Genomic DNA, 23,484 nt, shown 5'->3' on the forward strand with positions numbered 1-23,484 from the left:
AGTATTATAGGTTTTTACTTCTAGCTATGGAAGTTAGTAAAGGCTTCATGGAGGTGGTAACTCAGATCTGCCTTGAAGGATGAGCAGATTCCAAGGCAGACAGGCAAGGTATATGAGTGTTAAAGAAAACATTTGAAATAATGTATTCAATATACATATAAGATATGTGTGTGTGTGTGTGTGTGTGTGTGTGTGTATGTGTGTAGCTACTGTGGCAAGATAAAAGAGCTACAGGAAAATGAAACAAAGTCATCAGTTTCTGTTTATGAAACTCAAATTTCATAACACAAAGACAAATAGAAAGCATATAACCAAGCACAATTTCTGCATGTGAACATTTATTTTCTCTTTTAAAATTTTTATTAAAATTATTTTCATATAATATATTTTATCATATTTTTTCCATTCTCCTTATGCCTCATAGATTCTCCTAACCTCCCTTACCACCCAACTTCATGTTCTCTTTCTCTTTATAAAAAAAGAAACAATAAAAGAGGAAAAAACAAAGTAAAAAAATCAATTAAAAAATACAAAAACAAAGAAAAAGTACACAAAAAAGTTGAAGCCAGTTTTGACAAGCACAATCGTAAACAAAACTGTGGGCTTAAAAGGGAGGCAAGAATGCAATTTTAGTGGCTACTTGTGGTACAGGGTGCAAGATGTATTCTCTTTACAGTCACTGATTTACTTAATCATTACAGTCTACAAATGGCATCCTAATGTTGAGTATAAAGGAGTAGATAAATCCTCAGGAAGAGCAATTTGATCAGTGGCTCACAGCTAGCAAGCCAATGGCTCATGGTAGTTGTTCAGTAGCTCTGTTTTGCAAGGTATCTGTGCACTTGTGTGTAAATTTTTCTTTTCTTCTTCATTGGGGCTGCTTTAGGAGTTACTTAGGCACATGGCTTGGAGCATCTGTTCCACATATGCAGCTCTAGACTTGTTAAAAGTATGTCATCTCTAAGGTCTTGCTTCATGGCATTCTTCAAATCTCACCCTCTTATTTCCCCCATCTTTGGGATACTTCTGGAAAAACAGGATTCTTACCTATCTTGTGACTAAAAAGTGCTGACACAGGATGGTGGGGTGTTTTTGAACTCTATCTCTTTCTTCCTTTCCCCCAGTTTATATGTGCATGTCATTAAGTGTTAAGAAATGAAGAAAGACAAGCTTGGCAGGTTCTTCCAGGCCCATTGAAGGTTAGAGGTGCCACTGAGCCAACAGTGACTGTGGCATGTTCTAGATCTGCCCAAGGTGAGTCGTTCTGCATTGCAGAATGCAGACCCACACCAGTGAAATGCTCCTGCCTGTAAGGAGTTTTTACTCCTTACACCTGCCTGTGAAGTCAAGCACTTCGACTCTCTATTTTCCATCTCTTTCTCATAATTCCTTGACACCTCCCTGATCCTGCTGAACTCCAGCATCACATTTAAGGCAGGAATTTCTAGAGAGAGAACCTCCACTGCTCAGGTGGGTTGTTAAACATTAACAGGCATCTTTGTGTGTTCCATCTCTGTGGTCTAGAATTGGGTAAAAGCATGTATCTGACACATTGACCTTGAGCTCAGGAAGCTGGCAGAACTAGTTTCCCCGGCTCAAAAACCGTCACCTCTGGTCATTTTAAAATGTACCACTGAGCAGTGTTTACAGACTGGAACTTCTTCTCATTGATTGGTGTTTGCTGTCTCGTGTTCTTCCAGGTCAGGGATGCACCAAGGTGGTCCTCTGTCAAGATGGTTATGATCGTGGTGTGTCTGTGTCTAAGACTGGTCCAGAGAGGGTGCACACAAGGAATGTAGCTGAAGGCACAAGCAAGGAACAAAGCATCTTCCTGAGACCTGCCTATCAACCCACAGACTGCTACTACCTCGAGGGACCTTACTTTTAGGATTTTGCTGTCCTCTGCCTGAAACTTTTGTGGATCCCAGACAAGACTTTTACCACAAAATAAGATAATATTTCACTTTTATATCCTGTAATCATACTGGTTATAGTTTTGACTGTTTCCCTCTGAGAATCCTAAACCACATTTGTTACTATTGTTCTTTTTGTGTACACTTCAAAATGATTGACTTAAGCTTCCTGACAGAGGAGGAACAAGATGCTATTTTAAAGGTTCTGCAGCGGGATGCAGCCCTGAAGAGGGCAGAAGAGGAGAGAGTCAGGTAAGAGGCCAGAAGAATACATGAGGGAAAGAAGGGGAGGTCCACAGAAAGTAGGGCTGTTCTTTTCAGTCATAACTGGTAATTTGTTTGTAGTCTAAACTTATACATTCCAATTTTAGGTTAACTTCCTGAACAGAACTTTTTCCTCCTGATCGTTCTCTCTCTCTCTCTCTCTCTCTCTCTCTCTCTCTCTCTCTCTCTCTCTCTCTCACTTTCTTTCTTTCTTTACTTTATTCATTCCTTCCCTCCCTCCTTCCTTCCCCCTTCCTTTCTTTCTTCCTTCCTTCCTTCCTCCCTCCCTCCCTCCCTCCCTCCTTCCCTTCCTTCGTTTTGGTTTTGGAGTTTTGAGACAGAGTTTCTCTCTGTAGCTCTGGCTGTCCTGGAACTCACCTATAGACCAAGCTGGACTCAATCTAATAGAGATCCACCTGCCTCTGCCTCCTGAGTGCTGGGATTAAAAAGGCATGTGCCATTACCACACAGCTCCTGATGTTTCTTAATTTACATACTGTACTCCTGCCAGAAATAGGGGCTTAATTAAAAACTTTAGCCAGGCATGTGTCGTGGACCTGGGGTTCAAGCTACTCAGGAGAGTGAGATGGGACCACATCAGCCCAGTTTGAGGTCAGTGTGGACAATACCATGAGATCCTGCCTCCCTCCCACACAGAAACACACCCATATATGCCTTTGACCCAGCTTAAAATGAGGCATATAACCAGGCATGATGTCTGTTCTGTAGTCCCAGAATTTTGGAGGCTGAGTCAGGAGGATTGTCTGGAGTTTAATGCTAGCCTGGGTTATTATTGTCAAACTCTATCTCTTAAAAAACAAAGCAAAGCAAAAGGCAAAAGCCAAACAAACCAACAGAAAGAGGTGCTAGAGGGATAATTCAGTCATTTAAGTGTTTGCCCCCTAAGAATAATGACCTGCCAGCCATGGCCACATGTGTCTATAATCCCATTGCTGGGAATCAAAAATTGAGGATCTCTGAGGCTAGCCAGGATCCTGGGTGAAACCCAGGTCCCATTAAAATCTTGATCCCATTTCTGACACCAGATATCCTGGTTTAATAAGGACCAGGAGAAACAAATAGGCCGAATATTTCTCCCTGCTTATTCAGGGAGAAATAACTTACAACATAGACAGATGAACACCAGCAGGTTCCTGGTCCCAAGGATGCCTCCAGATGCTCTCCTGTTCCCCTCCCACCAGTAAGAGAGTGTGCCCAGCCCCTCCTCAGACCTAGTTCCCCCAGGTCACTCCACCCCTGTCTCCACCTCCGATGGGTGTGGTCAGTTCCATAGATGCTGACAAAGTGAATATCTCACTACAAGCCAGTGTAGCTGAATGAGTGGGTTCCAGGTTTAGTGAGGGACTTTGTGTGAAAAAAAAGGTAAGATGGAGAACAGTTGAGGGTGGATACCTATTGTCAATGTCTGGTTTCCATATGTTCCTGTACATGTGTGCTTGTATACACACACATTCACAAATACACACACACACACACACACATACACACACACACACACACACACACACACACACACACATGCACACACATCCATTACTGCACATGAAAAATATAGAAAAATGTAAAAGTCAGAAAAGAAGAAGAAATGTAGCTGGTTAGCCGGTAGTTGTGTGTTTTGTGGTGTGTGTGTGTGTGTGTGTGTGTGTGTGTGTGTGTGTGTATGTGTGTGTGTGAGAGAGAGAGAGAGAGAGAGAGATTTGAAATTGAGACAGTGTTGCTATGTAATCCATGACCTCCGAGTCTCAGACTCATGAATCTGGGGTTTATGAGCATGTGTTACTATGCCCAGCTACGTTTGTGTGTATTTCTACATCCATTGACTTTGGCTTTAAAGAATCATGACTTACGTTAAATTTTAATTTTTTAAAGTATTTTTAATTTAAAAATTTAATACCAACCACAGTTTCCCCTTCCTCCCATCCATAAGAGTAGTAGTTCATATTTCTAAATACCTTCTGAACTGCTATAATTGGTTTTAAGAGCAAAATTAAGTGCCCTCCAAACAGGTCAAGTTTCCATTTGACTTGGGTCCTTCAAAGAAAAGAGCCAATTTGACCTACTATCCCTTTTGAATATATAATCCACATGTTCTTCCCTGTCAACATTCCCACCACTGTCATAGTAGAAAGAACACTAGAGCATGCTACTTGATGACCTGACTTAATTATTCACTGTCCCTCCTGCGGCCTGGGTCCTGCCATCTACCATCTCTGTTAACATGGGTTTTGAAAACATTGAGAGATTTTTTTGAATGTATGTTAGCAGTATTAGCTTATGTTCCCAATTCCAGTCTTCTGGATGGAAAAATAAGCCATGTTCTTATTTCCTGGAATACGAGGGCTACAAATGATGGATTTATTTGTATTGACTCTGACTGAACATGAATACTTTATAAAACAATTCGATCCAAGCACTACAGCATGTCTGATGCTTATAGCAAATGAATGTGCTTGGCAAGTTACAGAGGGCTTAAAATGCTTATTATGCCTATGATCATCATTTCTCTTGATCTTGCACTCTTTTGTGCAATTGAGCAATGGAATGGGATATGACGACCCCAGCATGTGGAAATTTACTGTGTGACAGACAGGTGGGTGACTTGCCCAACTAGTAGGGATTACAAGTGAGAATCGGATCCTGATCTCTGACTTTTCAGTCATGATGAGGCTGACACAGAGCTGTGTTGGTGAGAATGAGATCACGTTTTTTCCCATGTCACTCAATACCTTATGGGGTCTCCCCACAAGAAAATGTACAGGGAAATGTAGATGACTGATACAAATTCAGCCGGCATAACTTTTCAGTAGCATTGATGCTCCTCCTATTCACAGTCTACAAACCTTTTGCTGAACTTTCTCCTGTGTGGTTCTTGTAACAGTGCTGTGCTTTGGCAAGGCAGGGACTTTGCCATCTCCACTTAGGGGCAAAGTACAGCTAGGCCATAGCCTCTGTGGTAGTACCATGTGTCCTTTCGCAGAGTCTCCTTGGGTCTGCTGTTCCAGATGGGCCTGACGGATTGCTGTTGTAAATATATGGTAGGAAGAAGCCTAGAGGTGAAAAGAAATCTTGTGTCAGCCCTAGCTCCCTAGCTAGTAACACTTCTTGAACATCTTTCTAACTAAGCATCAAGAATTTTTTGTGGACTTGACCACAGGCAGGGCTAGGACCTAAGGACTAGTGGCAATGTACATTGCAAAGGGCAAACAGTTCAGGACTGTGGATCCTACTGAAAGCTACATTTGGTGTGTTCCACACAAGAAGGTTCTTGTTCTGCAACCAAGGGGACTTGTCGGGGTGATTCGCAGTCTTTAATGTGTGGTGGCCAAGACAGGGTCTCCAGAGTCTGAAAACCATCCTCCTAGGGCTTTGGCTCAGCAGCTCCCCTGTAATCCTTCACAGTTTATCATCCCTCTTTGGACAGTTATGGCTTGATAATTCTAGCAAGACATGTTGTTGTTAATCTGCCTCGGCAGGATGGCAAAGCAGGGAGAGGGAAGTGATTGGCCCAGAACCACACAGCTGCTCGGTGACAAAGCTGTGATCTTGGTCCAGCACCTTATGTCTGTCTTATGCTGCTCTCTGGAAATTTTCTTTCAAAAATGGAACAGTGAGTGTTGAGTCATAACACAGGGACATTGGTGTCAAGTCCCATTGTCAGTAATCAGCTGTCGCTCATTAGGGTGTTTACTTAACCTCCTTTCTTAGCTTCAGCTCAGACACTTGGAATAACCAGGTCCTAACCAAGTTAGATTGTGAAAATGCTTCTTAATTTTTCCATCATGCAAAAGGTGATGGGTACATCTGGATCTTCCTTCCCACCATTCAACTTGTGCCTCTCATTAGGCACAGAGAATGGTGCCTAATAGGTTGGTCCCTTATCAGGGAATTATTCTCCAAAGTCTCAACTATTTTTAATATGGCAACATTTAGTTGTGTATCCCCTAAATGGAGAAACTGTCCCAGAAGGTGATGTGACTGGTATTTGAAGATGATTCAAGACATGGTCCCAGCCCTTAAGGAATTTGCTGTTCCATGGCTTTTACTCATTTAAAGGTTTATCAATTGGATACATGATTTTACAGCTTTAGTTGTCCTTCTTGTCTAAGCCAAACTAGGGATGTATTAATTACAGTTAGCACCATTAGAAGAGTGGATTTGCCTCTAATGTCTTCTCTCTCTCTCTCTCTCTCTCTCTCTCTCTCTCTCTCTCTCTCTCTCTCTGTGTGTGTGTGTGTGTGTGTGTGTGTAAATGCAGTCATGTATGTGTATCTTGGTGTATATGAATAAGTCAGAGAAAAAATCTTGGGTATTGGCCCTCCATTTGCATAGTTTTTGAGACAGAGTCTCTTTTATTGTTCACCACTATAGGCATTAGGCTATGTGCCTCTGAGTGACCCTGCTCTCTCTGCCTCCCATCTCACTGTAGGAATACAGGGCTTGTAGACGTGTGATGTCATACTCAGCTTTATGTCAGCTCAGAGGGTTGAACTCAGGTCCTGATGCTTGTGTAGAAAGCACTTTATTTACTGAGCCATCTCTCTAGCCCCTCCCCCTTCTGCACTGTGTAGCCCAGGCTAGCTTCAAATTGTGGTGCTCCTTCTGTCTCAGCTTCTCATGCCATGTGCCAGGATTTCAGTTGTGAATGGCTCCCATTCCTTGTTGGCATTGGGAATCCAGCCATCCCATAGCCACGAGGATGTGGATAAGGACTCTTCCACTGTTTTATACGAAGTCAGACACTGATTCAAAATCCGCATTAGTGGGGCTGTAGATAAGGTTATATTCTCATTGAAGCTGGTTTGCTGCTTTTTATACATCTAAGGTTTTCAGTGGCTCATGTTCAAATCCATGCAAGACACTTTGCGGATGTCGGTTGTATGATGCCTTCCACCCTGATTTCATGGGTGATAAAAAAATGAGCATTATGCAGGGGATATGCCCACTTCCTAAACCACCCAAGCTCTCAGTGGTAGCATATGGGGAATATCCTTGCGAGGTCTCTCGGGTACACATAGGAAGGTGACAGCCCCAGGTTACCCTGATGCTACATCTGTTTTCTGTGCTATTTCTACTCCAGTCACAAGCATTGGGCTCAACTTATCATCTTGTGTTTCTAACTCGTGAGTAGAAATGTTTGATAGTTCAACAGAGAAGCAGACATCAAGATAGATGTTTTCCTCTCTTCCACTCTGGCCCTCTGTCTGAGTCTTCTACCCTTGAGAGGAACATTACTACACACACATGTGTAATTTTAGACTTTTATGGTTTGAAAATGACACACTGCTGAGGTGGCGTTTCCTGTGCTTTGCGTCACCCTGCCAGCAGGAAACTGATGCACATATCTGTTTGTACACCACACCAGCACCATGTCCCGACCCCCATATGTATAAAACCACATCTACAGCGATGGGCGTTTTTGCAGTAGATACCATCTCAACCGCCACCACATCTTATGATTCTCAGTTGCCTCTTTAGGACCTTGTTTCTTTTTAAATGAAGGCAGTTTTTGCTGAAGAACTGGCTTCCAGAACCTCTGGGGGTGTCTTCCATGAAAGCAAAGCAGAAAGAAACCAGTGTTTATCCCAGGGCTGCAGCATTTAGGGGGCTTCACATGCAATTCCCTTTTGTTCTCAGAACAGTGGGTTCAACTTCCCCTCCCCCTGCACACACATGGATGGAAAAATAGAATGTAAGAGGGTAAGCAGCCTGCAAGATGAGAGTCTTGCTGATCCACTCCAAAGCCTAGAGCTTCCCCACTCTGTGCTGAAACTCAGCAGATTGTGGGGATCTGTGATATGCCTGCATCTCAGAAATGCACTTCTTCTCATTTTAAGAGGCATTTCAGTTCATTTTCTTTCCAGGTCTGTTGGTTTCCAGATTCTCCATCAATGCTTGAGAGAAAAAAATGGTAGAACTACTATAGAAACCAAAATCTTGTTAGGCTTTACCAAGCAGGGCAGCATTGCTAACTTCTGGGTTACCAGGGGCAAGTCTCTTAAGTTCTCTGGGCCTGAATCATTTCATTTAGACAGTGAGTCCATTTTTAAGTCATACAATCTTATGTACTACAGTAGTTGGTATTGGTCAGGTCTTAATCAGCTTGATGAGAGTCAAGCTAACACTATGTTCTTTGGGCCCCAATCATTTCATTTAGACATTGAGGCCAGCCACTTTTTAAGTCATATAATCTTATCTTCTTTCCCCGAATATATTGGGAGGGTTGTGGGGAGATGGAACTGGCTCTGGAGAATGGATAGAAAGAAGCATCTCTTTGACCAGTCTGCTCAGCTTTCCCACTCACATCTGAGTAGGTAGCATTGATCAGGTCTTATCTATGATGACAGCCCTTTGTTGATCATGTCAAGAGCTGGGAATTGGAGTGTATGTGTGCATACAGTGAGAAGGAGGTGGGCTGGGAACAACTTTGAATCTAGTCTGAAAAACGCCAAAAAAAAAAAAAAAAAAAAAAAAAGGTGTAAGTCTACACTTTCCCCATACATTGAAAAGAATGGCCACTGGCCATCAGAACTGTAGACTGTTTTATACCCAATTCCCAGAATAGGCCTGGTACAGGTTAGGAAATTAATGGGTGACCAAGTGAACAAATGATCAGAAAAGGTTTAAATATTGGCATTATTATACAGAGCAGACATAACCGCTATATTCTGCTGTTGACTAAATTATCTGTAGAGAACTCAGAAAGATAAAATACCAAGCAGAGGTTAAGCTCATTCAAACAAAGGTTGTGCAGATGTTCATGGACAGAATGGGAGACTGTGCAGAAGAACCCCCAAATTCTTGGTTTGGAAGGCTGACAGGACAATGACATTTTTGGAGTGAGATGTCTTTCTGCTGTCTTTCTCATGCTTCAGGTAGACAGTACAATTTGCTATTATGGCTTGTTCAATTTTAAATCAGAAGAAAGGAAAGATAACAGAGCTATTGGAAGGGAAGATTTTAGCACCACCACAGTGGCATTATTCAAATGATTGACATCTTTATAAATTTGGTCTTTGATATCACACACAGGGAGTCATCTGCAGTTATTGCAGGCAAACAAGGTAGAAAGTCAGAGCTTATTAAACCCAGAAGAAATAATCATATTAAGAAATACCAAAATGGCTCTCACCAACTTGGAAAAGATTGTCATTCTCTTGTCACTTTTAAACAAAAGAGCCAGAAACCCTGTCCTTCCCACAATGCTTACCAACCTCTTCTGGGGCCCTGTGTCTCCCTGGGCATGACTCACATAGCCTTTGCTACTTGCACACCCAAAAGGGCCTTGCAGGCAGTTACTAAGACCTCCAAAAATTCTATTGTAAAGTAGCTAGCAAAAACAATCTCCTGATGAGAAACCAGGAGTTGCTCTGCTGTTAAGGGTTTGTGGCATGCTGACAGGTAACCATAGTTCATGATCTGCTTTTTCCTGTTCTGATGAGAGATGAGCAGTCCTGCCTCATCAGAAAACCCTGTCACTATGGTGGGGTCTGGTCCCTTGGAACTTGGCAGTGGTGGGACCTTCATTATCTCCTTTCTTTCTCAAACTGGTATGGCTGTTGAGCACATAACTGCTCAATGACTTACTCCCTCGACAAACATTTCCTGGGTATTATCTCTGTTCCAGTCTCTTTGCTTCATGGTGAGACTATAAAGGGTGATAAGGATGTGATCCTTGTATTCAAGGAGTTTGCAGAGTCCACAGTTGACTGGGCGAAACAGATGTGCAAATAGTCTTGGGATACTGAGTGCATGCTGAAGGGAGGTGTTGTAGGAACAAGGAAAAGGGAAGCATGTCTTTGTGATGTTCAGGCTAGGCCTGTAGCAGCACAGGAGGAATATGCTGGACACAGAAGCCAGGGGAGGACATCCAGAGGTCATTGGTCTCTTTATAAAAGCTGGGTACTGCTAAGTACTTCCAGGCAAAACACTTCAGTGAATTATCTCAGAAGTCTTCAAGGGTAGGTCTTATTTCTTCCATCTTCATAAGCAAGGAGACGAAGTATAGTTCACCAACCTGTCCATTGGCATGTTTATGTAGAATTCAAATCAGGCTTTGGTCCTATATGGGAGAGCCTCCAGAGCCCATAGTCTTTTAGTCATACTTTTCTACCTCTAATACCTCCAGGTCACAGAGTAGTTTTGAGGGCAATAAGAAGTTGAGTGCTCTGGCAAGTGGGGTTTAAGAGTGTCTGCTGGAAAGGAACCTCAAATCAGCCAGGTGGTCAGTGCCTCATATAGCATTCCTCCATACTTCAAGCTCACTTCTTTCTAAGGCACTATGGAAAGACATATGAAAGGAAGACCATTCTTCTAGAAGTCCCATCTGACCAAGGAGAGGTGGTTTTTTGTTTGTTTGTTTGTTTTTCCCATTTCTGGAATTCGGCAGAATCTTGCTCCTGTTCGAAGAAGAAAAAAATAAGAACTACAGCCAGTTGCCCAGCTAAGACTCTCTGCTTGGACAAAAGCCTTAGGCAATGAGCAGTGATTAAAAGCATTTAGTAAGAACCATAGTCCTTGGGTGGCTCAGGGCTGTGAACTAATGCTGTTGTCCCTGCTATGATTTAAACATAAGCTGTATGACTAAGGACGGGGATGAGCACACTTGGAGCACAATCACTTCTTCCCAGATGATTGGGAGAGGAGATTCTAACAGAGAGTATATGTGACAGACGAAGAGCATACTTTCCTCAAGCATACTTAGGAAAGAGGAGCCTGTTGTTGCTGGGCCTTGGTGCCTGCCCCTCCAGCGCACCTTCCCCATTTCCAGATGTGTGCAATCCTCATTCCCATGCTGGCCACTGCGCTGGCCCATTCACTTTCTCTGGATAATACAGACTTGCCAAAAAGACAAAGAGCATCTAAGATTGAATAAAAATTGTAAACCACTTAGATTTGTGCAACATATTATTTTTCAAGAGTTCAAAGTTTCACAAAAGCTTTTATTTGGATTTTCTTCTGCATGCATCTCTATGAGTAAGAAGAGATAGATTTAGCATTCTCATTTTATTGACTAGAAGGATGCAGAGGTTAAAAGACTCATTGATTATAACATCATTTTTCCCAACCAGTATAAATTAGGGATGTTTTAGGAGGGCATCAATTGGTTTGCTCTTTAGGTTTTAGTTTTAGTTATTCAGCAAGCATGAATGATTATGGAACCCTTAAAAGCAATCTTGGCACTGATGGATCTTGCCTGACCATCCTCATTTTAGCCTGCCTCAGCACACAGAGCATCATGGCCCTTCTCATTTCACTGAAAAGGGAAGAACCGAGGAACCGCTTATCACACACTCATTGTCTAAAAAATGGCCAGAGAAGCTTTCTCTATCATTCCTCCCTGGTGTGTTCATTTGAACAGCAGACAAAGAAGACTACAGCTAAGAAGTGAATCTGCTCTTGAGGAGTTTCAGACAGAGTGGTTAAGAGTACTTGCTGCTCTTGTAGAGGGTCTGGATTCAAATCCTAGCACTCAAAATTCACAACTGTCTGTAAATCCTGTTCAAGGAAAGGGCATCTGACACCTTTCTGGCTTCTACGGGTAATGTATGCCCATTATACATTTACTTACATGCAAAACATTCATACACATAAAATAAAAATAAATAAAAACCCTTTAAAAATCATGCTTGGCATCACTGATTAGCTTTTCAGTCAAATCAGGACATTTGTTAGCCATCTGGGAGGTTTGTGGCATACAAATTAAGAGCTTCATTTTGCTTTGTATTTACAGATTTCTAAACAGAGTGTCAAAATGAATTTGTTTATTTATTGTGGGTTCTCAGCAAAGTAAAGTTCTTTTCCTTTTGTAGACATTTGCCTGAAAAAATTAAGGATGACCAACAACTAAAGAATATGAGTGGCCAATGGTTTTATGACGCTAAGGCAAAAAGGCACAGGGACAAAATCCATGGTGCTGATATCATCAGAGCATCCATGAGAAAGAAGAGGCTCCCAGTGTCAGGTGAGGTCACAGCCAACATTTGTTTAGGAAGGAGGGTGGGGAAGGGTATGAGACTGAAATCTGTTGAAAGAAATCATTTGGGGGTATGCTTTGTCTAGTGTATGTCCTTTTCACACAAAGTCCTCTTGGCTTGAATTTGGATGGATGAGGACAGGGATAAGTGACTGGCTATAGATGAAGACAACTCTTGGGCACTATGTTTAAATGCAGTAGTGTTAGTGCTTGGGGATTATAAGGAATGTGCATATCTTTCTTTGGCTCTTTTGATGTGTCTATATATGCATGCTAGTATATGCATGTGTGTGGAGGTCAGAAGTCATGTTCAGGTAGCTTTTTTTTTTTTTTTTTTTTTTTTTTTTTTTAGCATAGGTGCTGGCTATCAAACTCAGGTCCTGATGTTTGCATGGCAAACACTTTATCAACTGAATCACCTCCATAGCTCCTTCTTTGGCTTTTAATTGTGGAAATTCAAAGCCTTCTGAATAGCACAAAGATTAGACAGAAATCAGTTTCATGTTCAACGATCTTGACATGTGGTGTTTATTTAATCACCCTAGCACATTATTTAATGGACTATGAGTTTATTTAGAATTCTTTTTATCTCACCACTTCATTTTACCTGCATGCTTAGAAATTTCTATTTAACTCATATCCGTTTAACTCAAGATTAGTCGTTGTAAACCTTTAGGTTTAGCTATGGACAAAAGAAAAATACTATCTTTAAAGAATTTAACATATAGCAAATTTTAATTATTTATTTTTAACTGTAGCGGCAATTTTGTAAGGTAAATATACTTTGCCTGTAAATTTTATTGGACAACTTAAGTTAACTTGCCCAACATCATATTATTGCTAAGTGGCAAAGTTGGGATTTCAAATCTTTTGACTCTGTCACACTTATTGCAGATAAAGATTGACTTCTAAGCATGTACAGTGTATTGCCTGAAGTTCTCTAAGTTTTCAAGCATACTCAGGCATTAAGAGATCTTGGGTGGTACTGGTAGGCACTGTGAACTCCATTTGCAATTGAAGATGCTAAACCAATATATGCCATGACCAGTAGATTTCATCTGGGAATCTATTTAGAAATTGGAAGCCCAATATTGCCCCATCTGAACACTGATGAAAGTATTCTTAGCACTTATAATGTGACCTTAGGTAATTTTCTTGAACTTTTGATTTTTAATTTCCAAGTTTATAAACCTAGAAAACACCTCTTACCATACAAAATAATGCCCACAAAGAATTCAGCATAGTTCTTGCTCATTAGTTACCACTCATGTAAGGAGATTCATGTAAAGAGAATATTGAGTATTGAGAGGCGAAAGACATTCCTGCAGAAGCACAGAAATTTTATGAGGGTGATAATACCTGAGCAATGTGTTGTATTGAATTTAGAATTTGGAATTGTAGAGAGAGATCCACGGGATAGAAGAGGCACTGGAGTGGGACATCCTAAATTAGCATCATTCCTTTTCCTTTGTACCCCAGAGTCAAGCATTTTGTTTGGCCCTTTGTAGGCATTTAGTAAATGCTTGGTAAGGATCTCAAGGATACTCCCACTCTGAGCATCTCTTGGTTAAGTATATCCAGTCCTGCCTCCAATTCAGACCAGATTAACCTAGAGGCAATTAGAACTTTGTTTCAGGTCTCCAGGGTTACCTGTATCTTCAAAGGCACACCCGTCCTTTCAGGAGGCAGGGACCTGAAGTCATGCAAATCTACTGACTTCTCTCACAGCTATAATGACCAGTAGTCATCTTTGTGCTTATAAGGCCCAAGGTTCAGATCTGAGCCCTTACTAATAGGAACCAATGAGAAGGGTATAGATTGTAGAAGTGAGAGATAATCTTTCTGTCTTTATCATTTCCTGTTTCAGCTGAGCAGAGTAAGGACACAGCAATGAGGGCAAAAGAAAGCTGGGTGAATAATGTCGACAAAGATGCTTTCTTTTCCCCAGAGCTAGCTGTTGTGGAAGAACCAGAAGATGACACAGCTCCAGCAGGCCCAAGGTAAGACAGAACTTGTGAATTTTGTGGCTTGCTGTTCTATATAGGGAAATGTGGGCTTGGATATGGATGCAGGACTGGAGTCATAGGTGTGGGAATGGGTAATGTTCGGGGGAATTCTGGGCTTCAATGGGAATGGAGCCTGGACAAGACTCTTCCTTGGCTTTCAGAATTTCCAACAGATCTCAACTGTTAGTCAAAATGTTAAGTGGTTGTTTCTTCCAGTGTCAGGGGTGATGTCTTTTCATTCGTATTTAGGATTTTCTTAGAGTAGGCTAAAGGGTCTGTGAGTGCTACAGCTCATTTCAGGGGACAGATGAATGGTGGTCACACTGTCATGTCTTGTGTGATGGAAGAAGCTCAAGGACAGGAACCAAGCAGGACAGACAGAATTGATAATGACTGGTCAGAACTGGTTCTAATGTGTGCAGGACAGTGGGTACATAGTATGTAGCAAATACCTAATTAAAATGTTGGGTGTCCTCTGTACTCTAAGTTTTGACTTTTTGATGCTTTTATTTGATATTTGTTTGTCCTTTCCAAGAAGTAACCAACTGTGGGGCTATGTTGTTCCAAAACTTTTGAGGGTTAATCAGTTGTTTTATGTACTTAAAGGTATTCTTAAACACCTGTCTCTTGAGGGTACCATTACTGCATTTTGGAGGGAAGAACACTTGCATTTTACCTCTAGAGCCTCTAGAGACAGTTCACTTCAGAACTTCATACTGGCACGAAGTCAGTGCCATTCACAGTGGGACATACTGAGTCTAGGTCCAAGACCAAATCACTCTGGGAACAGATACTTCTAAGAGTTTACAGACAAGTAAGGGTGTGTGTGTAACACAATTACCAATAGGCATTTCAAAGTCAATTATGAATACAGTTATGCCACATGGGTAATGGGATACTGACACTAATAAGGTGTCTGCCAATTGCCTACTTTCTATGAGTGGTGGGTATCACTTTTCCTCCAGGACCATTTGTAATGTTCCGTCTCATCTACATTGGTCTGCCATTTTGGTGGAAGTTGAGGCACCTTGTTAATAGCTACTGGTTGATATGGTATCCTTAGAGTCACCCACTTTATTTTTTCAGCCTTTACTTTCACAGCTATAAAATGAGGTGGATAATCTGCTAAAAGAGTTAATAGGAAGTCAAATAGCTAGTAAATTAAAATTCTTAACATAGCTTATAGCATGTACTAGGCATGAGTAAATAGAGATGTGGGCTCGTGAACGTAGCATTTCAAGAAACTCAGGATACTCTACTCATTCTTCTTGGTGTCCCACCCTCACCTCCATTGCCTGCTCTATCCTTGATAGATAAAGTCCTTACTTTCATAGAAAAGAAAAAAAAAAAGCAGATGAGTCCTAAAATATTAGAAAACCTGGCAGAAAAGTCATAACCATTTGGTGACATGACCAAGAAGCTGGGAGCAGATCTTAGAACCTGGGCATGATAGGGGCTGAGTAGCATGGAGCAGTAGCCAGCAGAGGAAAATAAATACCATTATAGAAGAGGCAAGAAGACACCTTGGGGCTTCTGAGGCAAACAGCTCATTCCACAGTTTGATCAAACCCAGACTTCCTATCCTCCAGGCTCTCATTCCATCTCAGAGGACTTAAGAAGCAAGAGTACCCAACTCAGTTTCCTCAGGCACCCCCAGGCTGGAACATTCCTTAGTCTTCTTCCTTACTTCCAGGCTAATATAATGCCTATGATATGAATACACATTGTCTTCTATGTGGCCTCAGATCGGTCTTTTGGATCTTATCTGTAAACTGGAACAGGGTTGCCTTACTAGGATATTGTGAGATTAACTGAAATTAAGTACGGGAACTGATTAGCATTTCTCAGGAAGAACAGAAATTGGCAACTTCCGGGTGGCATTACAATTCCACTATTATATTACATGGATTAAGGATGGTTGAGAAGGCAAGCACACAGCTTAGGCGTGTCAAGCATGCTTTGCTCAGTAAAGGCCAGTTCTGGGAGACGTGGCATGGGTGGTAATCAGTCAGCTGTACAAGGAGTTACTTTTGGCTTCCTCCTTTCCGTGTCAGAGGCCACCATTTTTCTTGGTATCAATCTCCTGCATTGCTTCTCACTTATGCTTTCTTAACCTTTGTGAACTGGGTGTGTTAAGTGTGTTTTGGGGCCTGTACTTATAGACTAAGTGATTTTCAATAGAATGACTCAATGCCTGTCAATATTTTCTTAGCCAGGAGTGAAAAGCAGAGGGGATGTGAGGCTGGATAGTGCAGTTTCTTTTTTTCTTTTTCTTTTTTTTCCACTACAAAGTTCCTCCCTTTATTTTAATTTTTAAAAGTTATTTTTAAAATTATTTTTTTATTTATTTTATATAACCAAGTCCATTTAAATGAAAACAAACATTTATAGACAATATTTGGGAATTTGGGCATCGTTCTTTCCAAACTACTTCCTGCTGGTAAGGGGCGCTGTCATGGGGGATTCTAAGAAGATGCAGAAATCCTGGCTGTAGTCTGTAAGGCTGCTTTGTCCAGCTGTTTTGAATGTAGGATCACCTGGTACTCTGTTTCAGGTGGTCTGGCTTGATCAAACCACATTAGTCTGGAAGGAATCCACATCTTTTCATTTTCTGTGGAAACAAAAATAGAAATCCTTTTCCCCAGTAACTTGTCCTTGAACTTAAATTTTGGAGTCAAAGCATTTTTTTTTTTTAATTTAAACTGGGGATCCCAGTTCCCCCTCCCTCCCTCCCTCCCTGATAGTGCAGTTTCTTACATGCGAATACTGGCAAGATTTTTGTTTTACTGTGTTGTAGCCATGAGCCTGGATAGGGGAGGTCATCTACCCTACCCAGAGTAAAAATGCTCTGGGTGATCAGCAAGCAGTCAGATGTGGGCAGCCACCTACCTTCTTTGTTTATAGCTGTACACTAGGAAGCTCTGAAAGGTTTGTAAACAGAAGACACTGTTCCTTGAGGGCAGCAGATGGAAATAAGATCACCAGCAGCTGTAGTCCCAGTCACTGGCTTAGCTGGATGGTGTCTGCTGAACTCCATACACTATGGTGGAGAACCTGCTTTGTTTTGTTTTTAATCTTTGATTTCTAAAAGTCTCAGACTGTCACTTTCTGTAAAACACAGAAATAAAGTACAGAATGGGAAAACAGCACCTGGAAACATGGTTCTTCACACATATTCTACATACATCACTGTGAATCAGTGATAACCATTTATGGATTTCCACTGGTCCACGAACCCCGCATTGATAGCATCATTGAGTATGTGCACAAAAGCCACAGGAAATGGTCTAGTAAAAGTGGGGCATACAGAATGAAGAGCAGGGAAGCTCTTCCCTCTGTCAGAGTACTACCCACAAATGAAGTGGAACACATTCTGTATGGCATGGGAAACCATCTTTGTTGTCTGAGATAATAATGTGTTCCATGAAACAAGTTTGGGGCCCTGGGTACCACTGAGAGTTTAATAGGCATCTGCTAACCAGGGCCTTTGATGTCTCTGCTATAACACTTTTTTGGATTGAATAAACTTAAAAAGGACGAACTTTTAAATCTGTCTCTGTTCCTTTGATACCACTGTTGGAGACTTACCTTCTGATAGTGCAGGCTGTTTTATCTCTAGAGCTGCAGAGAGGCTAGCAGAGACATCTAAAATATTAAATACTTACTCAGGTGCATTGTAAACTTCCAGTTCTTTTCCCTTTTGTCTTCTTCTCTGTCACTTACCCCTCAGATGTCTGACAGTGCCATCTTTTTTTTTTTTTTTTTGAAAGGATGTAACACAAATTAGATAATAAAGAATACTTAGCTGTTCCACCAGTATTAAGCCTATATACTTGGAAGTTTCAATATTCCTTCCCTTTTTAACAGTCACCTTCCTGAAATATGGACCCAAATGTATTTGCACCATCCTAGCAAGTAAGCCATGTGGTCCTCTGCTGCTGTGTAACATGAAGAAGGTTGGCGCTTAAAATTCTATGTTATTTTGTGATAAGCATCCATGTAAAGCTCAGAGTCTTGAACCAAACAAGTCAAATTCATAGGAGGGTCATTGGGGCTACTGGTTGCCTGAGTGCCTTGATACCATTTAAGAAAGTGTCCTAAAAATTAAATGTTATCAACAAAAGTCTTTGATTACCTTCCTTATAATCAGGGGAGCACTTTGACAAACCTGAGCCATGGGTAAAAGAGTTAGGATGTATAAAGGTGGGAAAGTGAATGAATGAGTTAATAAAAAAAAAATAGTTGATAAGATCATGTATTATTAAATAAAGAATAAATGGTGAGGGAAGAGGTGTATAAAAAAAACAAATCATTAACTAAATTAATGAACAAGGAAGTAGTTTGGACCCAGGGAGAAAGTTTTAATCATCTTAATTCTTCAATTTTGTCTTAAATGTGATTTACAGAAAATGTAAGACCCGCGGAGGGTGTGAACCCTCACGCCCCGACTCAGGAAAGGCGCCCCCCAAAATCACTCACGAGAAGCGGTCTTGATGCAAAAGCATGAGGTCTTTTATATTCCAGTGCACTGGGGTCCACAGCCATACTCCACGTGGGGTAGAGGACTGGGAACCTTGGGTACAGAGTTCAGACAGCTTTTATAGGGTTACAACAAAGCCTGCACATCACAAACCAATCATCTCATAGCATCCAGTGTGGACCAATCAATTTGAACTAGCCGCGCTTAGCCCAGGAAGTCTGATTTTGCTAGGGCTTCTGGGTAGTGTAGCACGGCTCATTTCCTGTTCTCATTCACTCACAGGTGCTGTCAGTAAAACCGCCCTGTCATAAACAGTCAAGAATGACCTTTTGCCTACTCACTGCTAGGGGGCAGAGTCTAGGGAGAATTAGGCTAAATTTTTCCATTCTTACAAAAGAAGCTATAGGACACAGATTGTGGAGCTTGACCTCCTTTCCAGTTTAAAAATCTTATGATATAGCTGGGCACGGTGGCATATACCTTTAAACCTAGCATTCAGAAGGTGGAGGCAAGTATATTTATGAGTGCAAGGCCAGCCTGGTCTATGTAGACAGTTTCAGGACAGCCAGGGATACATAGAGAGACTTTATCTAAAATGTTGTCATGTGGAATATATTGAGTATCTTTTCTTTTCATGATACAGTCCACCTCTCTTTGGGAGGAGTGGGATTCTAAGGTTCAAAATATGCAGTTATCTGGCCATAAAGTGACCATTTTCTTAGGAAAGATAATGCTTCTCTGTAAAGATCAGATGTCATGATATCAAGCAATACCAAACAGGAAGAAAACTCTAAATCCCAAGTGGCAATGAAAAGTGTCATAAGACAAATAAGGCTACAGGAGGTGAGATTGGGATTAGATTGAAAGTCACAGGACTGATTACAGCAGACCGTGAACCAGGGAGTTGAGTAGAAACAACCAAGAGTCATGTGATTAGGCCATCAGCTTTTTTTTTTTCCTAGAGAACTCTGGGAGAGACTGGTTTCATCTTCCGTAAAAAGAGTCATCAAGATGTGCAATTTGGGCCTCTGGAGCCTGGGGGGCAGAGGAGCTGCATTTCCAGATACAGAGGGAACACAGTATTGAGGCCCTGCTTTTCCTTTGGGCTTAGGGAGTGGGAAGGAGCAAGATGGCAGGAAAACATGACTATCCCTTGGGGAACCCCAAGCTCTGTGTTTGACTCAGGTTCTCTGAATATCCAGCTGCTTTACTTACTAAGGGAGATCATTTACACCAAGCCAGGCATCTGCTGTATATTGGTCATCATATGACTTACCAGATACTTTTATAATTGTAAAACATTTTTGAGATCATAATATAATTACATTTGCTTCTCCCTTTCCTCCCTCACACCCTTCAATGTACCCCCCTTTGCTCTCTTTCAAATTCATGATCTCTTTTTTGTTGTTACATATGTGTATGTGTCCCTAAATACATAAATAAATGTTCAGACTATTTAATGTTACTTGTGTGTATATGTTTTTAGGGCTAACCATTCAGCACTGGATAACTAATTGATGTACTCTTCGATAGGGGGAAGACTCTCTCTCTATTGCTCCCAGCATCCTTAATTGCCTATAGTTCTTTGTGTAGGGTGGGCTTTGTATGGCTGGGATTTCCATTGTCCATGTTGTCATGTCTACTGGTGCTCATCTTGTTCAGCTCATGTTTCTGCAGCAAAATTGGTGAGATTTCTTGGGTGTAGTATCTGACATTTCTAGGAAACAGAATCTCATAGCAAACTCCTTTATCTGTCTCTTACAGTCTTTCTCTTTCTTCTTCTACAATGATCCCTGAGTCTTAGGTGTGTGCGTTGTGTTGCAAATATAGCAGGGGGACTGGGCTTCACACTTTTGCATTTTGACCTGATATAGTTTCCTGTAATGGTCACTGTCTGTTGCAAAGAACTTTGCTTGATGATGGATGAAGAATGCACTTATATCTGGGTATAAGGACAAATATTTAGAACATAGTTAGGGATTACTCTAGTTTGATATAGTGGCAGTTGTAGGTTCTCCTCCAAGATCTATGACTTCACTAGCATTGAGTAGTTAAATATCTCCCCTATTGGCCTTTTAAAATGGCACTGGAGAGAAATTGCTTCCCAGTTCTGAGCTATTGGCCTTTCATTGCATGAACACCGAGCTTCTTTTTGATACTTTGCTATTACACAACTTAATTTGACATTGTGTTCATCTAGTGCAGGAATAGATTTCCTGGAAGTTCCCTTTCTGTCCAGATTGTGGTTCCATTATAATTTCTTCCTGTGCTTTCCATTTCATACACCTTCCCTTCCCCTTTTCTGTCTTCATGCGATCAAGCTGTAAATGACACCTCATCTGCTGTATTTTACTTTTGGATCAGTAAGGAAAGTGATGAAAGGAAGAATGGCTTTCTTAAGAGCTTAATGGTTTCTGGGGACTAACTGTGAAAAAAAATTAGTAGTTTAAGTACAGAAATCAGAAAAGGAAACCATGAAATATCTACCCCTGGGGTTTAATGGCAGTAACCTTGAGCAAGGTTTCATGGCCGCAGGGTGAATTGTTTCCTTGCCTGGGCTTTCTGTTCCTCTGCTGTATGGGAAGAAACCATTACCTTCAGAGGATTTTTCCATGTTCTCCACTCTGATGTCACTAAGAGCTGGTGGAGACTAACAGGGAACAGTGGTTCCAGCCAATAGTGACTTCATCTTTTATGTCTAAGGCAAGGCTACTGGAGTGGGCCTTCTTGGCAAGATGATTTTCCTTCTCTCCTGGGATTCTGTGACCTACTTTTCTTCTTAGTCATAGTCAAGGGAATGACCTTCTCAACTCACCATTCTCTGTGAGCTCCTGCTCTACTTTCACCCCAGGGGCTTTCCTGCCTCTAGATAGTGCACTCTGGTTCAGAGAACCCTTCACCCTTCTTTAAACTACTTGCAGTTATCTACACACCCACCACCTTCTCAATGCCCTTATGGTACTTGTCTATTAACATGTTGAATTAGAAGGTCATAAGGAATTGCCCTGACACATCAGCCTTTGTGTACTGCTATCTGACTCAGTCATGCTGTCTCTTTGCCAGATCACTTACTTTACTGAGCTTTTGCTTCTATTATGTCCCATATGCTTTAGGGGAGACTCTGCCGTGAACTCAAGATTTTGTGACTTTACTTCATTCATAAAATCCATTGCTCCCTACCTCATTTGTATCTGATGATAGATTTAAGTTTGAAATGAATTCATTTCTGCAAGTTTAAATTGTGAACCTCTTGTGTGCCTGTACTCTAGACATCGTCAAGGGTCCTAATAGATGCTTTTGCCCTTTCTTATGCTGCCCTTACATTCTTGGTCCACTGTTGCCTTTGTTTTTGTACCTTATCATGGCTGGACCACAGTTTCTTCTCCTTTCCTGGCAGTTTGATCTTACAAACTTCTTTCCCTCTCCTGTCTTAAAAAGCTCTTGACTGTGGAGCCATGATTTATGCTCCCTACAGGGTGGGGTTATAAGCTCTGAATGATTGTTTCTTTTGCAGTTCCAATGTGGTGGATCCAGCTTCCACTGTGATTGATACGTCCCAGGAAAATACAAGGAATCCAGCTGTGTCTTTGCCCAAGGTAGATCTAGCCTAGATGTTTAAAATATCATTATGGGCAGGAATGCCATTTTCCTCATCATATTAAAGCAAAACAAATACAGAGAATCTTGTAATTCATTTTGTGTACCATATGTAAATAATTTGGGTATTTAGCTTAAGAAGTCACTCCTGGGGTGGATAAAGTTGATAATTATGTTTGTGTTACACAAGACCCAGATTTCTTTCTGCCCTTGAGAGTTAGTGTCTAGGGACTGGAGAGATGGCCTCAGTGGTTAAAACAGTTTACTGCTCTTGCAGGATATGAGTTTCTTAACTGCCAATAACTCCAGCTCCACAGAGATGCAATGCCTCTGGCCGCTATGGCCACCCAAATGCTCATGCATGCCCAAATACATACATTTATAATTCATACATACATCTTAAAATTGATTTAAAAGAGAGAAGTGGTGGCCCCTCATTTAATCCCAGGCCTTGGGATGCAGAGAGCAAAGAAAGTAGGATCTATGAGAGTTCCGTGCCTGCTGAAGTCTAGAGAGCTTATTCTAGGCTAGGCAGGGCTAGGTAATGAAATGAGACCCTGCCCCAGAAAATCAAAAGTTAAAAGCCTATATGGTGCTGCCGTTCTTAGGCTATTGGAAATAGCTTGTTAGCTCCACCATTGCCCATGGTTTTAGGCATAGCTTCTTGCATCTCTTTTAGGTCTCTTTCCAGAAGGGAATTGCTAATCTATAAAGCTACAAACAATATTCATTTGTAGTTAGTCTTGTATTAATATGAAAAGCCAGAGACAGGAATATTGTGAACCCAAAACCACTCTACGGACTGTAGAGGAAGCTCCCATCTGAAAACAACAATAAAACCCAGTCTTCATATACTTATACCTTTGCTGTTACTGGAACTGGCCATAACACCTGCAAAACACTTCAAGGTGATTGAGGTTATTCCAAACAGCTGTAATCTGCTATAGCGACTAGCATGGTAGGAAAAGACCTGATGGGAATCTAACCTGTTCAAAAAAACCCTAGGATTATCTTGCCAGGTCTTTGCTATCATTCAGAATCATTCTTACCAATAAAGGGTGCTTCTGATATAATTTCAAAGAACTTTGGCAATGTGTATACTTCATATAATTTTATCTATGTTTTCCCATGATGTATAGTACTATGCTAACCAAATTAAACATGCCAGATAATAGGTTGGACTGTTTAAAGCTATTAAACATGTGAGATCATAAGCATTTGCTAATTCTG

General features: G+C 41.2%; 1 protein-coding gene across 9 annotated transcripts in view; it reads left to right on the top strand.

Annotated features, from left to right (window-relative positions):
• The first annotated feature begins 1,961 nt into the window (after window positions 1-1,961).
• Window positions 1,962-23,484, top strand: part of Sytl2 (synaptotagmin like 2) — a 57,628-nt gene continuing 36,105 nt past the window's right edge. For 2 of the 9 annotated variants that reach the window (XM_051192213.1, XM_051192214.1), the window contains exons 1-4: window positions 1,963-2,165; window positions 12,008-12,159; window positions 14,039-14,171; window positions 22,172-22,253. In XM_051192213.1, the coding sequence (XP_051048170.1) occupies window positions 2,065-2,165; window positions 12,008-12,159; window positions 14,039-14,171; window positions 22,172-22,253 (468 nt within the window). In that variant the 5' untranslated portion in view covers window positions 1,963-2,064. Of the gene's footprint in view, window positions 2,166-12,007; window positions 12,160-14,038; window positions 14,172-22,171; window positions 22,254-23,484 lie in introns of all 9 variants that reach the window. The other 7 variants (XM_051192215.1, XM_051192216.1, XM_051192219.1 and 4 more) reach the window with 5 other exon arrangements.

This window comes from Phodopus roborovskii, unplaced genomic scaffold (assembly GCF_943737965.1).
Source record: "Phodopus roborovskii unplaced genomic scaffold, PHOROB, whole genome shotgun sequence".
In the NCBI taxonomy this organism is placed as follows: domain Eukaryota; kingdom Metazoa; phylum Chordata; class Mammalia; order Rodentia; family Cricetidae; genus Phodopus; species Phodopus roborovskii.